At 44.0% G+C, this 17449-nt stretch overlaps 1 protein-coding gene and 1 pseudogene across 1 annotated transcript; one reads left to right on the top strand and one right to left on the bottom strand.

The window, feature by feature from the left end:
• Window positions 1-12150: 12150 nt before the first annotated feature.
• LOC100833031 lies at window positions 12151-13154 on the bottom strand (annotated as a pseudogene).
• Window positions 13155-15600: 2446 nt separating this feature from the next.
• On the top strand, window positions 15601-17207 carry LOC112269969. The gene is made up of 4 exons (XM_024457539.1): window positions 15601-15738; window positions 15897-15989; window positions 16599-16738; window positions 16980-17207. Exons 2-4 carry the CDS (start codon window positions 15938-15940, stop codon window positions 17196-17198), a joined length of 411 nt encoding a protein of 136 aa, XP_024313307.1. The 5' UTR covers window positions 15601-15738; window positions 15897-15937; the 3' UTR covers window positions 17199-17207.
• Window positions 17208-17449: the final 242 nt, after the last annotated feature.

Raw genomic sequence — 17449 nt, 5'->3', positions numbered from 1 at the left:
GTCCCAAATGGCATCAAAGTGCCCAATTTAGACTTGATTCAAGAAAAATCTCCATTCGTGATAAGCAAAAAAAATTATCACTATGTGACTACCTCAATTTAATATAAGTGAAACACAAGGTACTATAGTCTTTCAATAACGGTAAAATGCTAAATGGCGTTGAATGTTCCGTAGGAACATACACATTATTGAAAGTAGCAAATTTTTCGCGTAGTGCTGAGAGGTCTACATTGTGTCGGATGTACACAATAACTACCTTCAACGTGCTCTTCCAATATTTAATTAAAAATAACACAAGGTGCTACAACCTTTCAATAACGGTAAAATGCTAAATGGCGTTGGATGTTCCGTGGGAAAATACACCTTATTGAAAGCGGCAAATTTTTCGCGTAAAGCTGAAAGATCTACACCACTAATTGGTGATTATCTTCAAAGTGTTATTTGAGGTCTACACCATAGGAATTTAACGTCGATTAAATTTCGTATATTTTTGCAATTTTATTTACAACAATTACCACAACGGTTTTGCTTTACCCACTAGTAATTGACAAAATCCATGGTTTTTCAACCCCATGTAGAACAAAATGACCGGAAAAGAGTTCGATGAACTCGCCCTCGACGGCCAAAACTATCCAACCTAGGCAATGGACGTAATAGTAAGCCTTGCGACCCGCAATCTTTCAGCAGCCATCCAACCCCCTCCAGAGGGACAAGCGCCCATTGCAGATCTATACAAATATAATGCCTTATACATTATAAGGAACCACATCCATTCTGATCTCAAATTAGAGTATCTTATGGAAGAAGACCCGTACACATTATGGCTCGCCCTTCAAACTAGATATGAACGGCACAAGGCTGTGATTTTTCCAGAAGCCACACATGAATGGACTCAACTCCGTCTAAAAGATTTGAAAATCCATTGGAGAGTTCAATCATGCCGTTCATAAAATTGTTCGAAGTTGCAATTTTGCGAGAAGGAACCCTCTGAAGCGGACAAGATTGAAAAAACTTATCCACCATGCTTCTGGCCGATAGGATCCTCCAACAACAATATCGTGCACGCCAATTTACAACATATTCTGATCTTATCCATGTTCTACTTCAAGCTGAAAAGCATGATGAACTCCTCATGAGGAATCATCATCAGCGCCCTGTCGGCACTGCACCTTTGCCTGAAGTGCATGCCAATTTTCAGAAAAGTAACAAGTTTGATGAGTCATCTCGACGACCCACAAACTTCAAAGGCAAGCAAAAGAGCAACAAGAACTTTCAACCACGTGTATCAGAAAAGGGAAAAGGTACTTTCAAGCCACAATATGATAAATCTAATGTTTGTCAGAAATGTGGGTGCTACAAGCATATCATAAATCTAATGTTTGTTAGATCTGTACCTCCAATCCGTGGGACGCAAGCGACATGCTCAACAAGGATTAAGATTTGAATCACACTTCAATCTCCAATCTGACAATTCCAAGGAAGCTGGTTGTTCGCATGACATTATGGAGGAACCAAGTAACAACCTGCCACTCCAAACGTCCAAGGACCTAATGAGCACGGAGAACATGATCGTTGAATTTACTTCAAATGACATGTATGGAGACCTAAGCTAGTTTACCTACCTGCAAAATAGATATTATCTATATTTATGTCCAAATGTTGTTGTAAATAATTATAGTAAATGTTGTCATCTATACTAGTATGATGCCCGTGCGATGCTACGGAACCATCTTACGTCGCTACAGAATTATAGCAGTCTCTCTTGTTTGATTTTTACCACAACCATTTTTGCTTTAGTGAAGGATTGGTGGCAGCGGTCTGTTACCTTCGACTACATCACTTTTTTATTGCCTTTTTTACTTTATAGAAAGTAACTCTCAAATAAAACAGAAAACGGAAAGTATTGAATATAATGCCATTTTTTTTACTTTACCAATATAGAGGGGGTGAAGGGCAGGGGCCGAGACAGATCTGATCGTGCCCAGTACCTGGCAGCTCATCGATGTCGTCTGAGCCTGATCCATCGCGCCCGTTGCCCAACGACTCGCCGGACTTCTCTTTCTCCCCTTGCCCACTACACCTTCCTGGCGACCCTGACTACTGGAGTGATGCACGATCCACGACAACCATATCCACCTCAACCACAACGCTCCAACTTCCTCATGGGTGAGCGTAGAGAAGTGCCAAGGCTAGGGTGTGATTTCTAATGACGTCGCTCTCTAAAGGTGAGAGAGGGGGCGGAGTGGTGATGGGAAGGAGGCACTATGTACATTGCGGCGACTCCGAAGGCAGGAAGAACGAGATCTAATTTTCTGATTCGGGGGTGTTTGTTTCCTAGGATCAAGGAGGAGGAGAGATGACCATCCATGGACACTTTCATCCTAGTGTTTGTTTCTGTTAATTGAATATTCTAATTATTTTATGTTTGTTTCCATGCACAAACACAATTTGGATATCCCTTTCTTTCTTTTTTGTTGGAGCGGATGACTGGTCCTGGTCACGTTTTGGTACGGGACGGTGAGTTTACCACTCACAAGTAAACTGTAACAAGCAACAAAGTCTTTGATACAAACAATTTGCAAACTGCCTTAATTTTTTTTTGGCAAACTTTCCTAAAAAAGCCAATTCGCAAACAATTCTTTCACTGCCATATACTCTAAAAAAGACAGTAAGAAGAATTCTCTTGGAGCCATACAAATAGTCCTCACAAAAATTTACCAATCATCATTGATTAGCATATACATAGGCAACTCTTTCACAGATCAGCAAGTGACAAGCAATGAAGCAATCCCGTCTCCCGTTGGCAAGAGCCCATATTGGCTACTGATTTTTTTTTGAGCTTTGGCTACCGATGTGCCCAATCCGCAATCCAATCTCTCTATCTCCCGTTCTCTCCCGTCAGCTCCTCCCTCTCAAAGTCTTCCTCCCCCTCTGTTTCCTCCCGTGCATGCCGCCAGGGCCAGGCGCCCCTTACCCCCACCAATCCATTTCTCGGTTTCTCCCATGTGCCGCCGCCCGCCGGCGTTGGTGGCGCGTCCCTTCACCGCACCCCTCCCTCTCCCTCTCCTGTACGGCTATACTCCATCCTTCTCTCCTCCCTGCAGTCCCCAAACCAGATCCCATGGAGCCCACATCCCCCATGGATGGCGGCTCCGGAGCCATGACCTTCGGCTGCCGCGCCGCCAATGCCTGCCACAGCCGTCGCGCGACCATCCCCTGTCGTGCCACCGCGAGCGCCGTCGTCCCACGACCTTCCCCTATCGTGCCGCCAAAGCCTGCTGTCCCGAGCCACACCGCTACCCGCTTATCGGAGTGCCGCAGCTACCCTCCTCTGCCTCGCCTCGCTGGTTCGCCGCCAACGCTTGAGTCCTAGCCGACGGTGTTTTCCTTTGCAGGAGAGACGTGAGAAGCTAGATGCGTTGTGGGAGGCGGAAGAGATGGAAAAGCCGGCCCCACATGTAAGATATGGGCAGGTGCATACGACCACCACCACAAGGCTCTTTTATAGGAGTTAAGATTGTAATATTACATTATTGTATCAACATATTGGTACCTACATATTTGACATATGTATTGTAAATTATGATATTGTATCATCACATTGATACTTACATAAAGTTTGTATGTATTCTATATATCTATTAAGAATTTCTATTAAAGTTCTTCATTTCAATATATAGTTTTCTACCGGAGTCAATCCAAAATGGATGAAGAATTTTGCCTAGTGGACAGCGGCTCCATGAACTCTATACTTTAATAAGTTATAGAGATATCTGTCCAAATGGGATTCATATAGAAACCCACGATGACAACAATTGGAATTTCTCATTCTAACAAAAATAACTGATATGGCAAACAAATTCTTGAAAAAAAATCTTTTCTTTATCGTCCGGATTGTACTACACATACACCACACCCGTAGCAAATGTTGCGTATAAGGTAATTTTTCAGAATGTCACTACATTCCAAATGTGGCATAGTCGCCATTGTCACCCTGGATTAGGGATGATGTGGAAAATTACTAGCAATTCCAATCCAATGGTCATGGTTTAAATACTGCTAAACTTCCTCAATATTCAGATTCCAAGTGCACTATTTGTGCTACATGAAAGCTAACTTTGGGACCTTCATATCTCAAAATACTAGCAAAACCACTCAAATTTCTTGAACACATTCAAAGTGATAATTGTGGTTGCATACAACCATGGTCTGGATTTTCCCTGTATTTCATGGTTCAAAAAGTTCATCTACACGATGTCTCGCTTCTGTCTTCTGTCCACACAAAACCATGTATATGCTAAATAATGAGCCAATGTAGTAAACTACAAGATCATAATGCTGAATATCAAATTAAATCAATTCGAATTGACATTGTTGCATAATTCTCCTCACATGCTTTCAATGATTATTGCCTGGTTTTGGGGGGGTTGAAGCTCAACACTATGTCCCATATGTCCAAACTTAGAATTGTTTGATTTGAATATCTGAGCAAAGGATATAGCTCATTACACATGATTTTTACTAATGAATTGCAACTTACCAACCTCATGTTAGGTCACACAGTTCTACACACTGCTGATTTAATTCATAAGTGAACAACTGCATATTGTAATAATTCCCCTATCCTATTTATACGTGGAAATCTACCAAAGATTTCCCATCTGCGATTATTCGGTTAAATACCGATATCACCACCCCATCGTACATCAATGGCTCCTCACAGATTTGGGATCTATGTAAGGAATAACTGTATTTTCCGTCATTTACAAATACCTCGAGCCCCAATAAGGGGGAGTTATTTATGGCTAGTACACTGTCTATTTCACCGAGGAGCATTTCCTGGCATTAGGGAGAGATTTCAAGTACCAGAAAGAATGCCAGGAAATCAATATGAATGTCCAACACATTTTCTCCTCAAATCCACGTACTCAAGGATCTCTCTAGTTCAGAAAATCATTCATTTGCAACACATTGCAAATAATCTGTCATACTCATTTACTGACTACAACGGTATCATTAAAATTCTCTAAATCATACAACTAATGTGCCTGAAAGAGTGAAGGTACCAATCAAAAACCACTCAACTCCCCATTCAATACATGAAGGGGAGAAGTATGGCCACACCACATGATTCAGGTCCTCGCAAGCAACGAAGAAAACTTCTGAATGTACTCTCAAAAAAATCAGTATATGCAATTCAACTTCACGTTGATAAATACCAAATGGGTAGTATACGCCGAGTGGAAGGGAAACCTGCACAAACCCAGCTCGATAGTGCACACAATGACTGGGACATCGGAATACCTAGACTTGACCGCATTGGGAAACTGCGAATAGTCATCATGGGTACATAATCATCTATACGATGATCTCACGTGTGTCTGATCTACACACGGAACCATGCACAAATATCTAGATTTTGGAGAATCATCAAAAGACTACAAAATTATCGACATACATTCTGCACTATAATTGCACAGAACCTCCCGAATGATCCTGGTCCAAAGACCATGGCCATGGCATAATGTGTAAACACTCGGACTAGATTCAATCGAAGGATGCAATGCAAGCAGAGTTAACTTCGCTCAATAAAAAGAAAGGTATCAGGGAAAGTAATAGCTACACCAATTTTTCTTCCGTAACAAGAATGAAAATAACGAGGCGGTGAAACTCAAAAGCGAGGCTTGTAGCACAAGGGTTCACGCAGATACCCGAAACCAATTCTCCATATATGCATGAAATCATTTTCCGATAACATACTTCAATGGCAGTTCTAAATCGTCTATTTATGCAGTTAATAGACGTAGTGACAAAATATCTTTATGTTTGGACATATAGGTTCCTTGAGGAATCTCAATTTTCAAATGCACACGAAAGACACAACATGTATAGTGTAAAACCTTAATAAGTCATTATATGGCTTACTAACATAGTCAGGAAAATTGGTACAACTAACTAATTGAGTTTCTTCCACTGAAAAACTACTCAAACAATGATGATTGTCCAAGTGTATATATCAAGAAGTTTGGTGATACATATAATCATCTAAAGACGGAATTCAAAATGAAAGATTTGGGCAAAACCAAGTTCTGCTTAGGTTTACAACTTGAGCACCTTCCCACGGGAATATTGGTTCTCCAAGCTACATATATCCAGAAAATCTTGGAGAAATTTAACATGGACAAATCCTATCCTTGCAAAACCCCTACGGTAGTTCGATCTCTAGACGTAGAAAAAGATCCATTCAAACCAAAAGGTGATGGAGAGGAAATTTTGGGACCTAAATTCCAATATCTTAGTGCTTTTGGGGCATTAATGTACCTAGCAAATTACACCCGGCCGGATATAGCATTTGCGGTAAATTTACTAACTAGACACAGCGCGGCTCCAACAAAACGCCATTGGGTGGGAGTCAAGCAATTTTTTCGCTACCTACAAGGCACTAAAGATCTATGTCTATATTTCCAAAAGGAAAACCAAGACTCTGAATGAATCGAATACACTGATGCCGGCTATTTATCTGATCCCCACAATGCCAGATCACAGACCGATTTCGTGTTCCTACACGGTGGGACAGCCATATCGTGGAAGTCTTCTAAGCAGACACTAGTGGCTACATCCACAAATCGTTCTGAAATAATAGCTTTATATGAAGAATCTCGTGAAAGTGTATGGCTACGCAGAATGATTAACCGCATACAACAATCATGTGGTACTGGTTCGATTGAATCACCAACAATTATCTATGATGATAATTCTGCTTGTGTTGTTCAGATGCAAACAGATTATATAAAAGACAATATAACTAAACATATTGCACCTAAGTTATTCTATCCTCATGAATTACAACAAAATGGGGAGATAAATATCTTGCAAACCAAATCATGTGATAACCTTGCAGATTTGTTCACTAAGTTCTTACCCAACTCCACATTTCAAAAATGTGTCTATGGGATTGGCATGCGACGACTTAAAATTTAGTATTCACCTGAAATTAACCTGTTCATAACATCATATTGCACTCTTTTCCTCTTATGAGTTTTACTCACTAGTTTCTCATAAAAGGTTTTTAATGAGACAATATTAACATAAGATTAATATGTCATATTTTCTATTTTCCCCACCGGGGTTTTTGTGGATAATATACAAGGCATATTTATTGTTCACATAATTCTATTAGAATTATCAAGAAACAATATCCAGTATATGTTATACCATTTTCTCCTCATTTTCCCATTAGCTTTTCAAAGGGAGTTTTCATAACATATCAATATTACTAATATTTTCCTCAATATTTTTCCCACAGGGTTTTTGGAGGAAATTACAAAATTACAAGATTCCATGATGTTTCAAGTATATACATATCAATGGAGCAAATTGATCAAGGGGAGTGTTGAGAAAAATAGGTTATGATCAATTAGGATTAATTATTAGTTAATTAATAGTTAATAGGGAAGTTAGGCTTGTAACTGCTCGCGTCCCAATTTTCCCAAAAATGGGACGCGAATGCCAAATCTTGAGACACCAATGCATGTATTGGTGTCTTTTCCGCTTGTATATATATGAATGGAAAACATATACATTCATTTCATTCACAACAAAAACCACATTTTTGTGTCCAGATTTTCACACAACCACAGTTGTAATTAATTGCTTCAAGGAATCACTTCACTTATAGCGGCTTTCGACCAACTTTGCGAGACGAACCTAGCAGTGGTCTTAGATTTCTCACATGACTCACGGTGTTTAACGTCAACTTTCGGTCGACTGTTCTAGCTCACCTGATCGACCTTATAGTCACTGTCGACCAACGTTGCGAGGCGAACCTAGCAATGCTCTAGGATTTCTCACATGACTCACGGTGTCAAAAGTCAACTTTTAGTCAACTGTTCCGACTCATCAGATCAAACTTATAGTTGCTTCGACCGACTTCGCGAGGCAAACCTAGCCATGGTTTCAGATTTCTCACATGACTCACGGTTTTAATAAGGCAACTTTCGGTCAACTGTTCCGGCTCGTCCGATCAGGATTATAGTGGCTTTCGACCAACTTTACGAGGCAAACCTAGCAATAGTCTCGGATTTCTCACATGACTCACGATTTCAAAAGTCATCTTTTGGTCAATTATCCGGCTCATGCGATCAATCTTATAATCGTTAATAACCCATTGGTCTTCTTTTTCCTCCAACTGCTCTTCTTTTCACTCTCACGAATAGCTTAGGAGCTCGTGTTGCAGCTGGCTGTTAGCTTACAGCCCATTTTTTCTTCTCACTCATCCAACTAAGCACAAATATGATACTACCTCCGTCCAACAAATGATGTCTCAACTTTGACCAAATTTAAATGCATTTATATACTAAATCATGTTTAGATACATTCAAATTTTGATAAATTTGAGACATCTTTTGTAGCAAGGCCCAGACCTTTGGGTGGCCCATGGAGAGTTGGAGATCCAGCTAGACCTGCAGAAGACGGAGGAGTGAAAACGGAGCAGGTGCCCGATTCGGTTCGTGTAACATTGGCCCGAAACAACAAATTGCCTATACAGAGGCCGATCGCGTCGCGAGTTCTCCGGCTCAAAAAACCCAAATACTATTCCTACTCCTCTCCCTGCTGTCGATCTCGTCGATCTATGGCGGCCGCCGCCGCCGTCTCCTCTTCCCCGGCCATGTCGGAAGCCTTCCTGCACGACGCGGAGGCCGCTCTGGCCGCCTTCAGCGGCATCCCGCCCGGCCGCCGCCGCCCGCAGCTGGACCGCGCCACGCGTTTCCGGGGGCTCGCCTTCGACCTGGACCGCCAAGTCCACCGCGCCGCCAAGCCCTACTGGATGCTCGCCGACGACGAGCACGACGACCGGCTCGGCGAGCTCGCCCTGGCCCACCCCGCCGCCTCGGCTCTGAACAAGTCTGTCGATCTCCAGAATGATTTGCTGAAGAATTGGTGCATTATGTGGCGTTGCTGGAAGTTGTAGTCATTTCTTCCAGTTTGTTCTCACAGAATGTTGGTGCATCGAAAGCTGTATCTCATTCGTTGAGTGGGGTGTAGTCTTTCTAAGTCTTGTTGTGTTAAATTCTAACTTATGTACGACATTGATTTCTTTTAATGAAACCGGAGGGATGCCCTCTGACTTAAAAAAAAACCGAAAACACTAATGACTAAAAAATACGCTATCACCAAGCAAGGCCTCAGTGGTTAAGATTTGGAGTGATTTTTGTATGACCACGACCTATTTGTGGAAATGGGTCTATGTGGTTTGCAGAAATAGTTTGCTTGCTTTTGCCAATAATTTCCTAAAGAGTGGCTCTAGCCTCTTGCAATGAGAACAGTCGTAATCAGAAGGCGTTTCTTTCGCCACACTGAAGGGGGATTGGGCATTCCTAATCTTCGGTTGCAACACACTGATGAACCGTGGAGATCGTGGTATCAACTCGACATGCAGCCGAAGCAATCTATCAAGTTGTTTGAGACCAACATTGTCGCCGAGGTAAATGGTGGACATAGCCTCAGTGTAATTGATGCACGACAATGCTGTTTGAGGCCAGCATGGTGGACATGGCGCACCGTGGAGAGACACCAGCTACTCCCTCCATTTCATAATTCTTGTCTCAACTTTTCCTAAAAATGAATGTATCTATTCTAAAAAACGTCTAGATACATGTAATATTTCGACAAGAATTATGAAACGGAGGGAATACTTTGTAAAACTTGATTGCACTCGCTCCTTTGCAGCTTTGTCTTTTAATCCATGATGACATCCGTACGTTTCAGTGTATTCTACAACGAAAAATAGAGTTGTGTGTCTATGTTTGTTAGTGTCACAATACTCATCCTATATATGTTGGGCTTTAATTTTTTTTTCAAAAAGAAGGATGAAACCGCTGGTCTTTGACTTAAAATGATGCACACAACCTCCCCGTGATTTGACGGTACCCAGAACCCCCTCCCCCTCCTCCTTTTTCATGATCTAGGGTTAGGGTTTTGGCCTTTGGGGCTCGGGTTGCGCTTCTCACCCCTGCTCCTCTAGGCAGGGGTATTTTGGTCCAAAGTAATGCGGGGTTAGAAAATTAAGACCCCCCTATTACCTAGCCACCAACCAATCGAAGAATGCATTTTTTAAATATTAATATTTTGTAACCAAATTTCATAAAGAGTAAAATACACCACTAGTCCATGAACTCGGCAAAAATGAACACTTTAGTCCATGAACTCCGAAAACACACACTTAAACCCCTAAACTGGGAGTACTGTATCACTTTAGTCCAAAAACGGTTCTGCGAGGCTTAAACACACCACGTGGTGGCCAAGTCGGCTTCGGCCACGACCGCGGGCTACTACTCGATTTTCTCAGGGTTTTTTTTTTGCAAAATCACCACGCCGGGTAAAATCCATCCGCGCCCGCCACCATGTCGGGGATGCTCCTGCTCCTCCTCTCCTGTCCACCCCCGCTTGGCCGCTGTGCCACTACTCCCACAGCGCGCTCCGCCGCACCACGAGAGGGTTGCACAGTCGTCTAGGTGTTGGACGATTAGAAGGAATCGTTGCCGGTCTCCATGATAGTAACTAATCTTTCTCCGGCGGAGGAGTAGTCATTCAAGAATTAGAATGTAATTGTCTAAGATAACGAGGATTATAGTAGAGTAAAGTCTATTTTAAATTTTGAGCTTGTAGAGCGGGTTGAAATCGAACCTCCATTTCCTGATCCCTGAAATCAGCACCCTGAACTTCCTATTCCCGGTCTATACTGCTCATAAGAAACTTTACAATCTCGGATCGTTGACACGGTCATGGTCAGTAGTAGAAACGTTGCCTAACGGTAATTCATATTGCCAGGCTCGCTAAGGAATGTCCTATTGCTTAAAATGATGTGGTGGCCACTCGAATCGGTAGTGTTGGGGAATGAAATCCCACGTCCAACATATCTTCATTGGGTCCTTGATTAACAGGATTGACCTAAAAGTTAACTGGAATATAAGTTATTCATGCGTAGTTAAACTAATTAGAAATCTAAGCCATCAAAATAAAAGCAGCAATTTTGTAATTTTGCCACCACACAAAATCCACCTATCAATAGTTAGACATCAATCGTAGACTTGACCGTGGCCACGCCGACAATCACTATTTATATAGTTCTTAAGGTCACTAATGATCGAAAATAGTGAAGTCAGGGTGTTGATTTTAAGGATTAGTTGTGGATGTTCGATTTGGACCGGATCTACAAGATGAAGGTTTCAAATGGACTTTATTGACAATACTCAGTCAACGATTCCTGTCATTACTTCAGTAAAAAAAAAACGATTCCTGTCATTACCGGATATCCCGTTTGTATACATTCTCAAGGTCAATAATGACTTGGAACGGTAAAATCAGGTACTGATTTCAGGGATTAGGAGGTGACCAGCCGTACAAGTTCAAGATCGGATCGGACGAAGAAGAGAAAAACAGAGCAGTTTGCATCACGTACGGGAGACAGAAAGTTGAATTGGCTTTGGTTTGATAAAAACTGCAGGATTTTCTTGCGGGTGGCAATCAATTCCGGATTGTTTGTAGATCAGCCTGATCACGTGGGTTGGTTCCCATCGTTTGTGCCCGCACCATCACAAAGCTCTGCCAATTCGTGTTTGTTTCGGTTTCTTCGATCTATACAGTCAAATGTAGAACGAGCGCATCTTGTCCCAACAACAAAACGTACATTCTATGGGTTGGGAAGTGCAACAAAATTATTTTGTTTTTTTTTCCTTACATTTCTACAAAGGACAGACATAATACAAAAAGGCCGAAGAAGACACCGTCATGCTTGTGCAGTTGTGCTCTCCATTCTTACTCTGCTTTTGAAAGGTTCATTTGCCCCATAAAAAATATATATGAAATGGCTCTTCCGAACATCGGAATTATTTTGAGATCGCACTTGGAAAGGCTCGTTTGCAGAAGAAGCAGAAAGAGAACACGGTGACAACTATCAACGAGAACATAACAGAAACTCAAATATCGCATCTGACGCTCAATAAATAAATAAATAAATATAAGCACTTTTGAGCATTTAGGATCACCGCATCTGGATGTCACAAATAAGCATGTTTTTATTCATTGCATGGATCATAAATACATAGAAGCTCATTAAGGGAAAAAAAGTTAAAAATACTAAATCGATTCCTATTTACGTGTAACTACGCCTACATACGGCAACTCGACGGAGCGCATGTAGTACTTTCCATTACCCCTCTCCATTATCTCAGTCGGCCTCACGCTCTTGAGTCCTTTCATCTCTTCAATTATCTTCCTGTTAGGGCCAACCCTTACAACGAGCAGATGGCTACCAAATTCAAAGGGAAGCTCATTCTTCTCGCGGTGCAACGCCACCCAGTAACCACCCCTCTTGTCTTGTCTCACGTTGTCACGGTAGCCTGGAAGGTCGGCAAACGGTTCGGTCTTGCCAGCGTTGGGCCCTTTCATCCGGTGCCTTAGGAGCTTGCATGGGGCGGTAGATGCAACCACAAGGTGCGTCCGATCATGGGAGATTGAGACACCGTTTGGGTATGTGATGCCCGACTGTAGCATGGTAACATCATTTGTGTGTGGATCGTACCTCATAAGACGGCCCGTCGAGTCCCCTGTTCGAGTAACCATCTCATGTTGCGACCTTTGGTAGAACTGTCTGTTAAGTACACTTGGCCAGTGATCTGGTCGACATCAACCCCGTTGGTGAAGCAGAGAGGTGCACCATCCACTTGATTGACCAACACCGTCGCCTCTCCACCGGCAGGCCCAACCCGCATGAGCCCCTTGTAAGCATCGGCTATGTAAAGGTTTTCCGATTTGTGATGGAATTGCAGGCCGAGCGGGCGGCCGTAACGGTCTCCGGGCGAAGCTTGGACGCGGTGCACATCTCGCTGCTATAGTCGGGCCCATAGGTGTAGGTGGTCCAACCGACCTTGTCGCCGTTCCACTTGAGGACGCGGCCATCGGAGACGCCGCTGTACGGGCCATGGCCCTCGCTGTCGAACGCGACGCTATCGGGCCCGAGGGAGCTGTAGGTGTTGGCTGCGGGTGGCGTCGAAGCTGGCGACGGAGGCCGCCATGGCGCCGGGCATGAAGAGCATGACCAGGATGACGAGCGAGATGGTGGCCTTGGCGAGACGGCTCATGCTGCACCCCATTCTAAATTTGCCTTTGGTGACGACGAGCAGCTCTTGTTTGTGTTTGCTGGATGCTGGAGCGATTGAGTTTAGGTGGAGAGAAGCGGCTGGGTTAGCTCTGCACTTATACTCGATCGATCCAACGTGATGGCTAGCTAAGTCTGACTCGGTGTATGTCCTGCACGTACGAGATCAAGTCCGAGTCCTGGATGGCACCACGGTAGTCAAGCGAGAATTTCTCGAGGAAAGCAGTCCGACTGGATCGAGGTCCGGATTGCCAGTGACGCTGGCGCGTAACTTTCCTCGTACGGTGCAGGATTCGGAGTTTGGATACACCGAGTCCGAGACCAAGAGCGAGACTGTGAGAGTCCGAACCCCCAAATTCGATGGGTTTAAAAGGCCACCTAGAGAGGGCATGGCACGTACGGCGCGCAAACACACAGCATCTCGAAATCTCGAGCGATTGACGTCATCGTGAATCTAGCCCTCGATCGTCTATGAGTGGGACGAGCTAGGAAAATCCATGGCGGCGAGCCAGCAGGCCGGCGGCGCGCGGCCACCCGAAACCTCTGCTCCAGGTGCTGCGTACAAACAGCAGGAGCTGCTCAAGCTCGCGGCCTCCCGCCGCGCGCTCGTTGTCAGGTAAGGTTCCCAAAACCCCAGCCTACCGCCGTTGCCGCAGCTAGATGCATGCGAGCTCGAGAAGAAGAAGGCGGTGGTGGCAGCGACGACGGTGACGAAGAAGAACCGGTGCGAGGCGTGCCGGAAGAAAGCGGGGCTGCTGAGGTTCGCGTGCCGCGTGCATGCGGCGTGCACCGCTACGCCGAGGAGCACGGCTGCGGGTTCGACTACAAGGCGCGGCCGCGTACGCGCCAGGGCGCCGGGAGGAGCGGTCGAGGTGGATGAAGCCGTCCTCTTCGGTTCCAGCTGCCCCCTTGGCCCCTTCGGATCCTGCCACTGGGTCGCGTTTGGGCGCTTCGGGTCCGCCGGCAGCTCGCGTTAGGCGACGCCGCTTTCGGCCTTTCGGGAGAGGGGAGCTGCCCACTGGCGACGGCGCGCGCAGGGGAGGAGTTCAGATCGATCGGGGGCCTCATTCGGCTTTTTTTTTCACAGTTCTCGTAATTTCGATGAAAAGATCTATAGCGGTCAGCGTCATCGCTGACTGTAATTTTATACTTAAAAATTATACAAAATAAAAAAAAACACTTATTATAGATCGGAGGTAGCAGTAAAGATGTCTGGACCACAGGTAACGGATATTACAATATTCACGAAAATATAAGTGCTAAATAAATCACAACGGTAGTTTGTCCTCACTCCGTCCCGAATTCTGTGGCATAAGGAGTACATGAATAAAAGCAAGGTGAAATACTTTCTCCGATCCTAAATTATTGTCGAAATATTACATGTATCTAAACACTTTTTAAGAATATATATATCCATAGTTGAACAAATTTGAGTCAAAAATTTAGGATCAGAGGAAGTAATAAATAAGGCACCATCCATTATCAAATTCCAAGGAGTCAACAACAAAAGTCTAAAATCCAACGTGGAGCCGCACATCAACAATTCCGCAAGACACTCTAGAGAGAAAATGAATTACTGCCTCCGTCCAACAAAATATTTCTCAAATTTATCAAAATTTGGATGTATTTAGACATGACTTAGCGTATAGATGCATTCTAATTTAGTCGAAGTTGAGACATCCTTGTTGGACGGAGGAATTAGTAAATCATACAACTTCCTCATAACTAATTCCAACAAGGAGAGCCTCAATGGGCTGATCATAACCACTTGGTGGTTCATCTGCTTGAAAAATAATAATCAAATCTTCAATTCTACCTTGACGATCCCCCTGAAAATCGCTGGTGCAATCTACGATGAAGTGCGACTCTGCCAAGCTGCTAGTCTAAAGGGTGTTCTAACACTATAATGGATAAACTCTGTTGGTTTCATTCGATTCGTCCCCCAAAGTTCACTTTTACTCTTTGTAGTCATTGTACTGTTCATGTAGCACTCCTCCTTTTATTTACGTTTTGCACTTGCGCAAAAAGCGCTAGTCTAAATTCAACTCTTAAGAAAAACTCCTACATTGGAATGGAGAAAATGAATAATACGATGATGTGCACGTGCGATGTGTTAATTAGGAATACTTGGGGTAATTGGGTTGGAGGTTTTATCCGATTTGAAGATTTCCGATTTGGGTTTTTGAGAGAGGATTGAGAGAGAGAGAGGGGTAGAGGAAAAGAGGAAGAGAACAAGATTTTTTTTTTGAGCAAAAGAGAACCAGAATCAAACATGCGGGGAGGAGACGAGCAGAGGCATTGGAGCAGAACGACCAGGCCCAAGGCCCAAGGCCCAAGGCCCAACGGAGAGCCAGACCAAGGTAAAAGGCCTAGGAAAAGCAAGCCCATTTCTCATAAACTAACGGATCGACAGGAAAGGGGCAGAGACGCCGTGGCCCAGAAACAACCGCTGCGTTCGTTTTCGAGGGCACGCCGTCTTCCAGGGCGATCGATCCGCCGCCAGCGGTCGCCGGAGCTCCGGCAGGAGGTGGTGCGGAGCCATGGTGAATCCATCCATGGATACACTGCAGATTGGATCGGTGAGTATCGAGATGGAAACTTTTGATCGGGTTATCACCGTTTGAGTCCCGAACGATTTGCCATATCGTCTGCGCTGAGAGGCTGACGATAAAGGCAGTGGGGCGGCGGGGCCAGCCCGGCCACTAATTGAATCAACCCTGATTCCCTGCTTCACCAGTCCAAATAGAGGATTCTCGCTGTTGCTTGTCGCGATTGAAGATGCGATTGCCAATCGCTTACATCATCCAGTTCACCATCATCGGTAAACAAGGTCTCTCTCATTGCTTGTCTTATTCCCCTTTCCCTAATATGGAATCTGTTGTTTCGATCATGGCCGTTTCGTATGATCGGCGAACAGGCTCGTATGATTTTTGATCTGTTAATCATGGTTCAAAAAAGCGTAAAAGCTATGATAGGTGGGAAAACGGCTCGCTTAGGCCCGATTAAGCGGTGACAAGGCCCATTAGCAAAATTCTCTTCCGGCGGCTTCTCTCTCCCATGATTCCCACCAACGATCCTTTCAATTTCTCCAATTCTCATTTATTTCCTCCAAGGACCTGCCAATTTCTAGTGGACGAACGATAAAATCCCGCCAATTTCTCAAATTCCCCTTGATTTTTTCAAGGATCCGTAAATTTCTCCAATTCCCCTTGATTTTTTTCAAGAATCCCGCCAATTTTTCTAGGGCGAGCAACAGAGTCCCTCCAAATTCTCCAATTCCCCTTGATTTTCTCCAAGAATCCCACCAATTTCTCAAAAAACAGAGTCCGAACGGAACGCTTAAGCTCCGCTTAAGCTTCAATTCCTCTGAGCGGTCGCTTTACGCTTATCGCTTTTTTGAACCATGCTGTTAATTACTCATGTCAATTGATTGTTACAGGTGTTGGGAAGACGTGCCTGCAGCTGCAGTTCACGGACAATACATTCCCGACGGTGTATGAAGCCACTAATGACATCGAGTATGGCACACGCACTATCACGGTTGGCAACCAGCGCATAAAGCTTCAGATTTTGGACACGGTGTGTGCAAGTTATTTATTCCCTTGCTATCTCTGTCTTTTCTACCTTCCGTCGTTGTCTCGTCTGGCTTGTGTTGCTCGATCGGTACTAACCAATAACCAACGGTTGTCTTGTTCCTGATACAGCTTTCTTTGGGCTGATATTATGGCTATTTTATTAGGGCAAACTCCTGAATTACTCCCTGATTTGAATTGTGATAAGCTATCAAATAAATCACTGTCCATATATGTTTTTTGCATAGTTAGTGCCTGCCAGTGGTGTGACCCGTATGACGCTGAAAGTCGATCTTCAGGCCTCAGGGTCATATTTTCATAATCGAAAGGCGATTCCTTGGTGCCGCACATGTCATAGCTCTCACCGTGGTGTTGATATGCCCTTGTATCTTCCGTTTTCCGCTGCTAAACAGTTGTTTTATTTCCAGCTAACCCGTGAGGTTATGCGAGTTGTAAGTATCTTTTAAATTCTAGATGATACGTTGTAATATTGAGACCTTTGTTCTATGATATTACATCTTGAAACTGTGTGTGCTAGTGAGTCAATCCAAGGACTAGCACTAAAGCACAGAGATCGAACCCGTATACGGGGGCGGTCGCTTCAGATTCGGAACAAGTTGCACCACACACACGTACTATAGGTTTTGGAGGCATCAGGACAAAACCAGTTAGTGTATACACAACAGGCGGTGCATGTAGTTTGCACAATTAGTAAAAT

Source organism: Brachypodium distachyon, chromosome 1 (genome assembly GCF_000005505.3).
Source record: "Brachypodium distachyon strain Bd21 chromosome 1, Brachypodium_distachyon_v3.0, whole genome shotgun sequence".
Lineage (NCBI taxonomy): Eukaryota > Viridiplantae > Streptophyta > Magnoliopsida > Poales > Poaceae > Brachypodium > Brachypodium distachyon.
This window is presented reverse-complemented; position numbering and strand designations above follow the sequence as displayed.

Bases quoted from the DNA above. Each gene is read 5' to 3' on its own strand.
- LOC112269969 (XM_024457539.1), top strand. From the start codon at position 15,938: ATGCGATTGCCAATCGCTTACATCATCCAGTTCACCATCATCGGTAAA. The intron at 15,990-16,598 runs GTCTCTCTCATT...TGATTGTTACAG, and splicing joins CACCATCATCGGTAAACAAG to GTGTTGGGAAGACGTGCCTG. The intron at 16,739-16,979 runs GTGTGTGCAAGT...TTTTTTGCATAG, and splicing joins AGCTTCAGATTTTGGACACG to TTAGTGCCTGCCAGTGGTGT.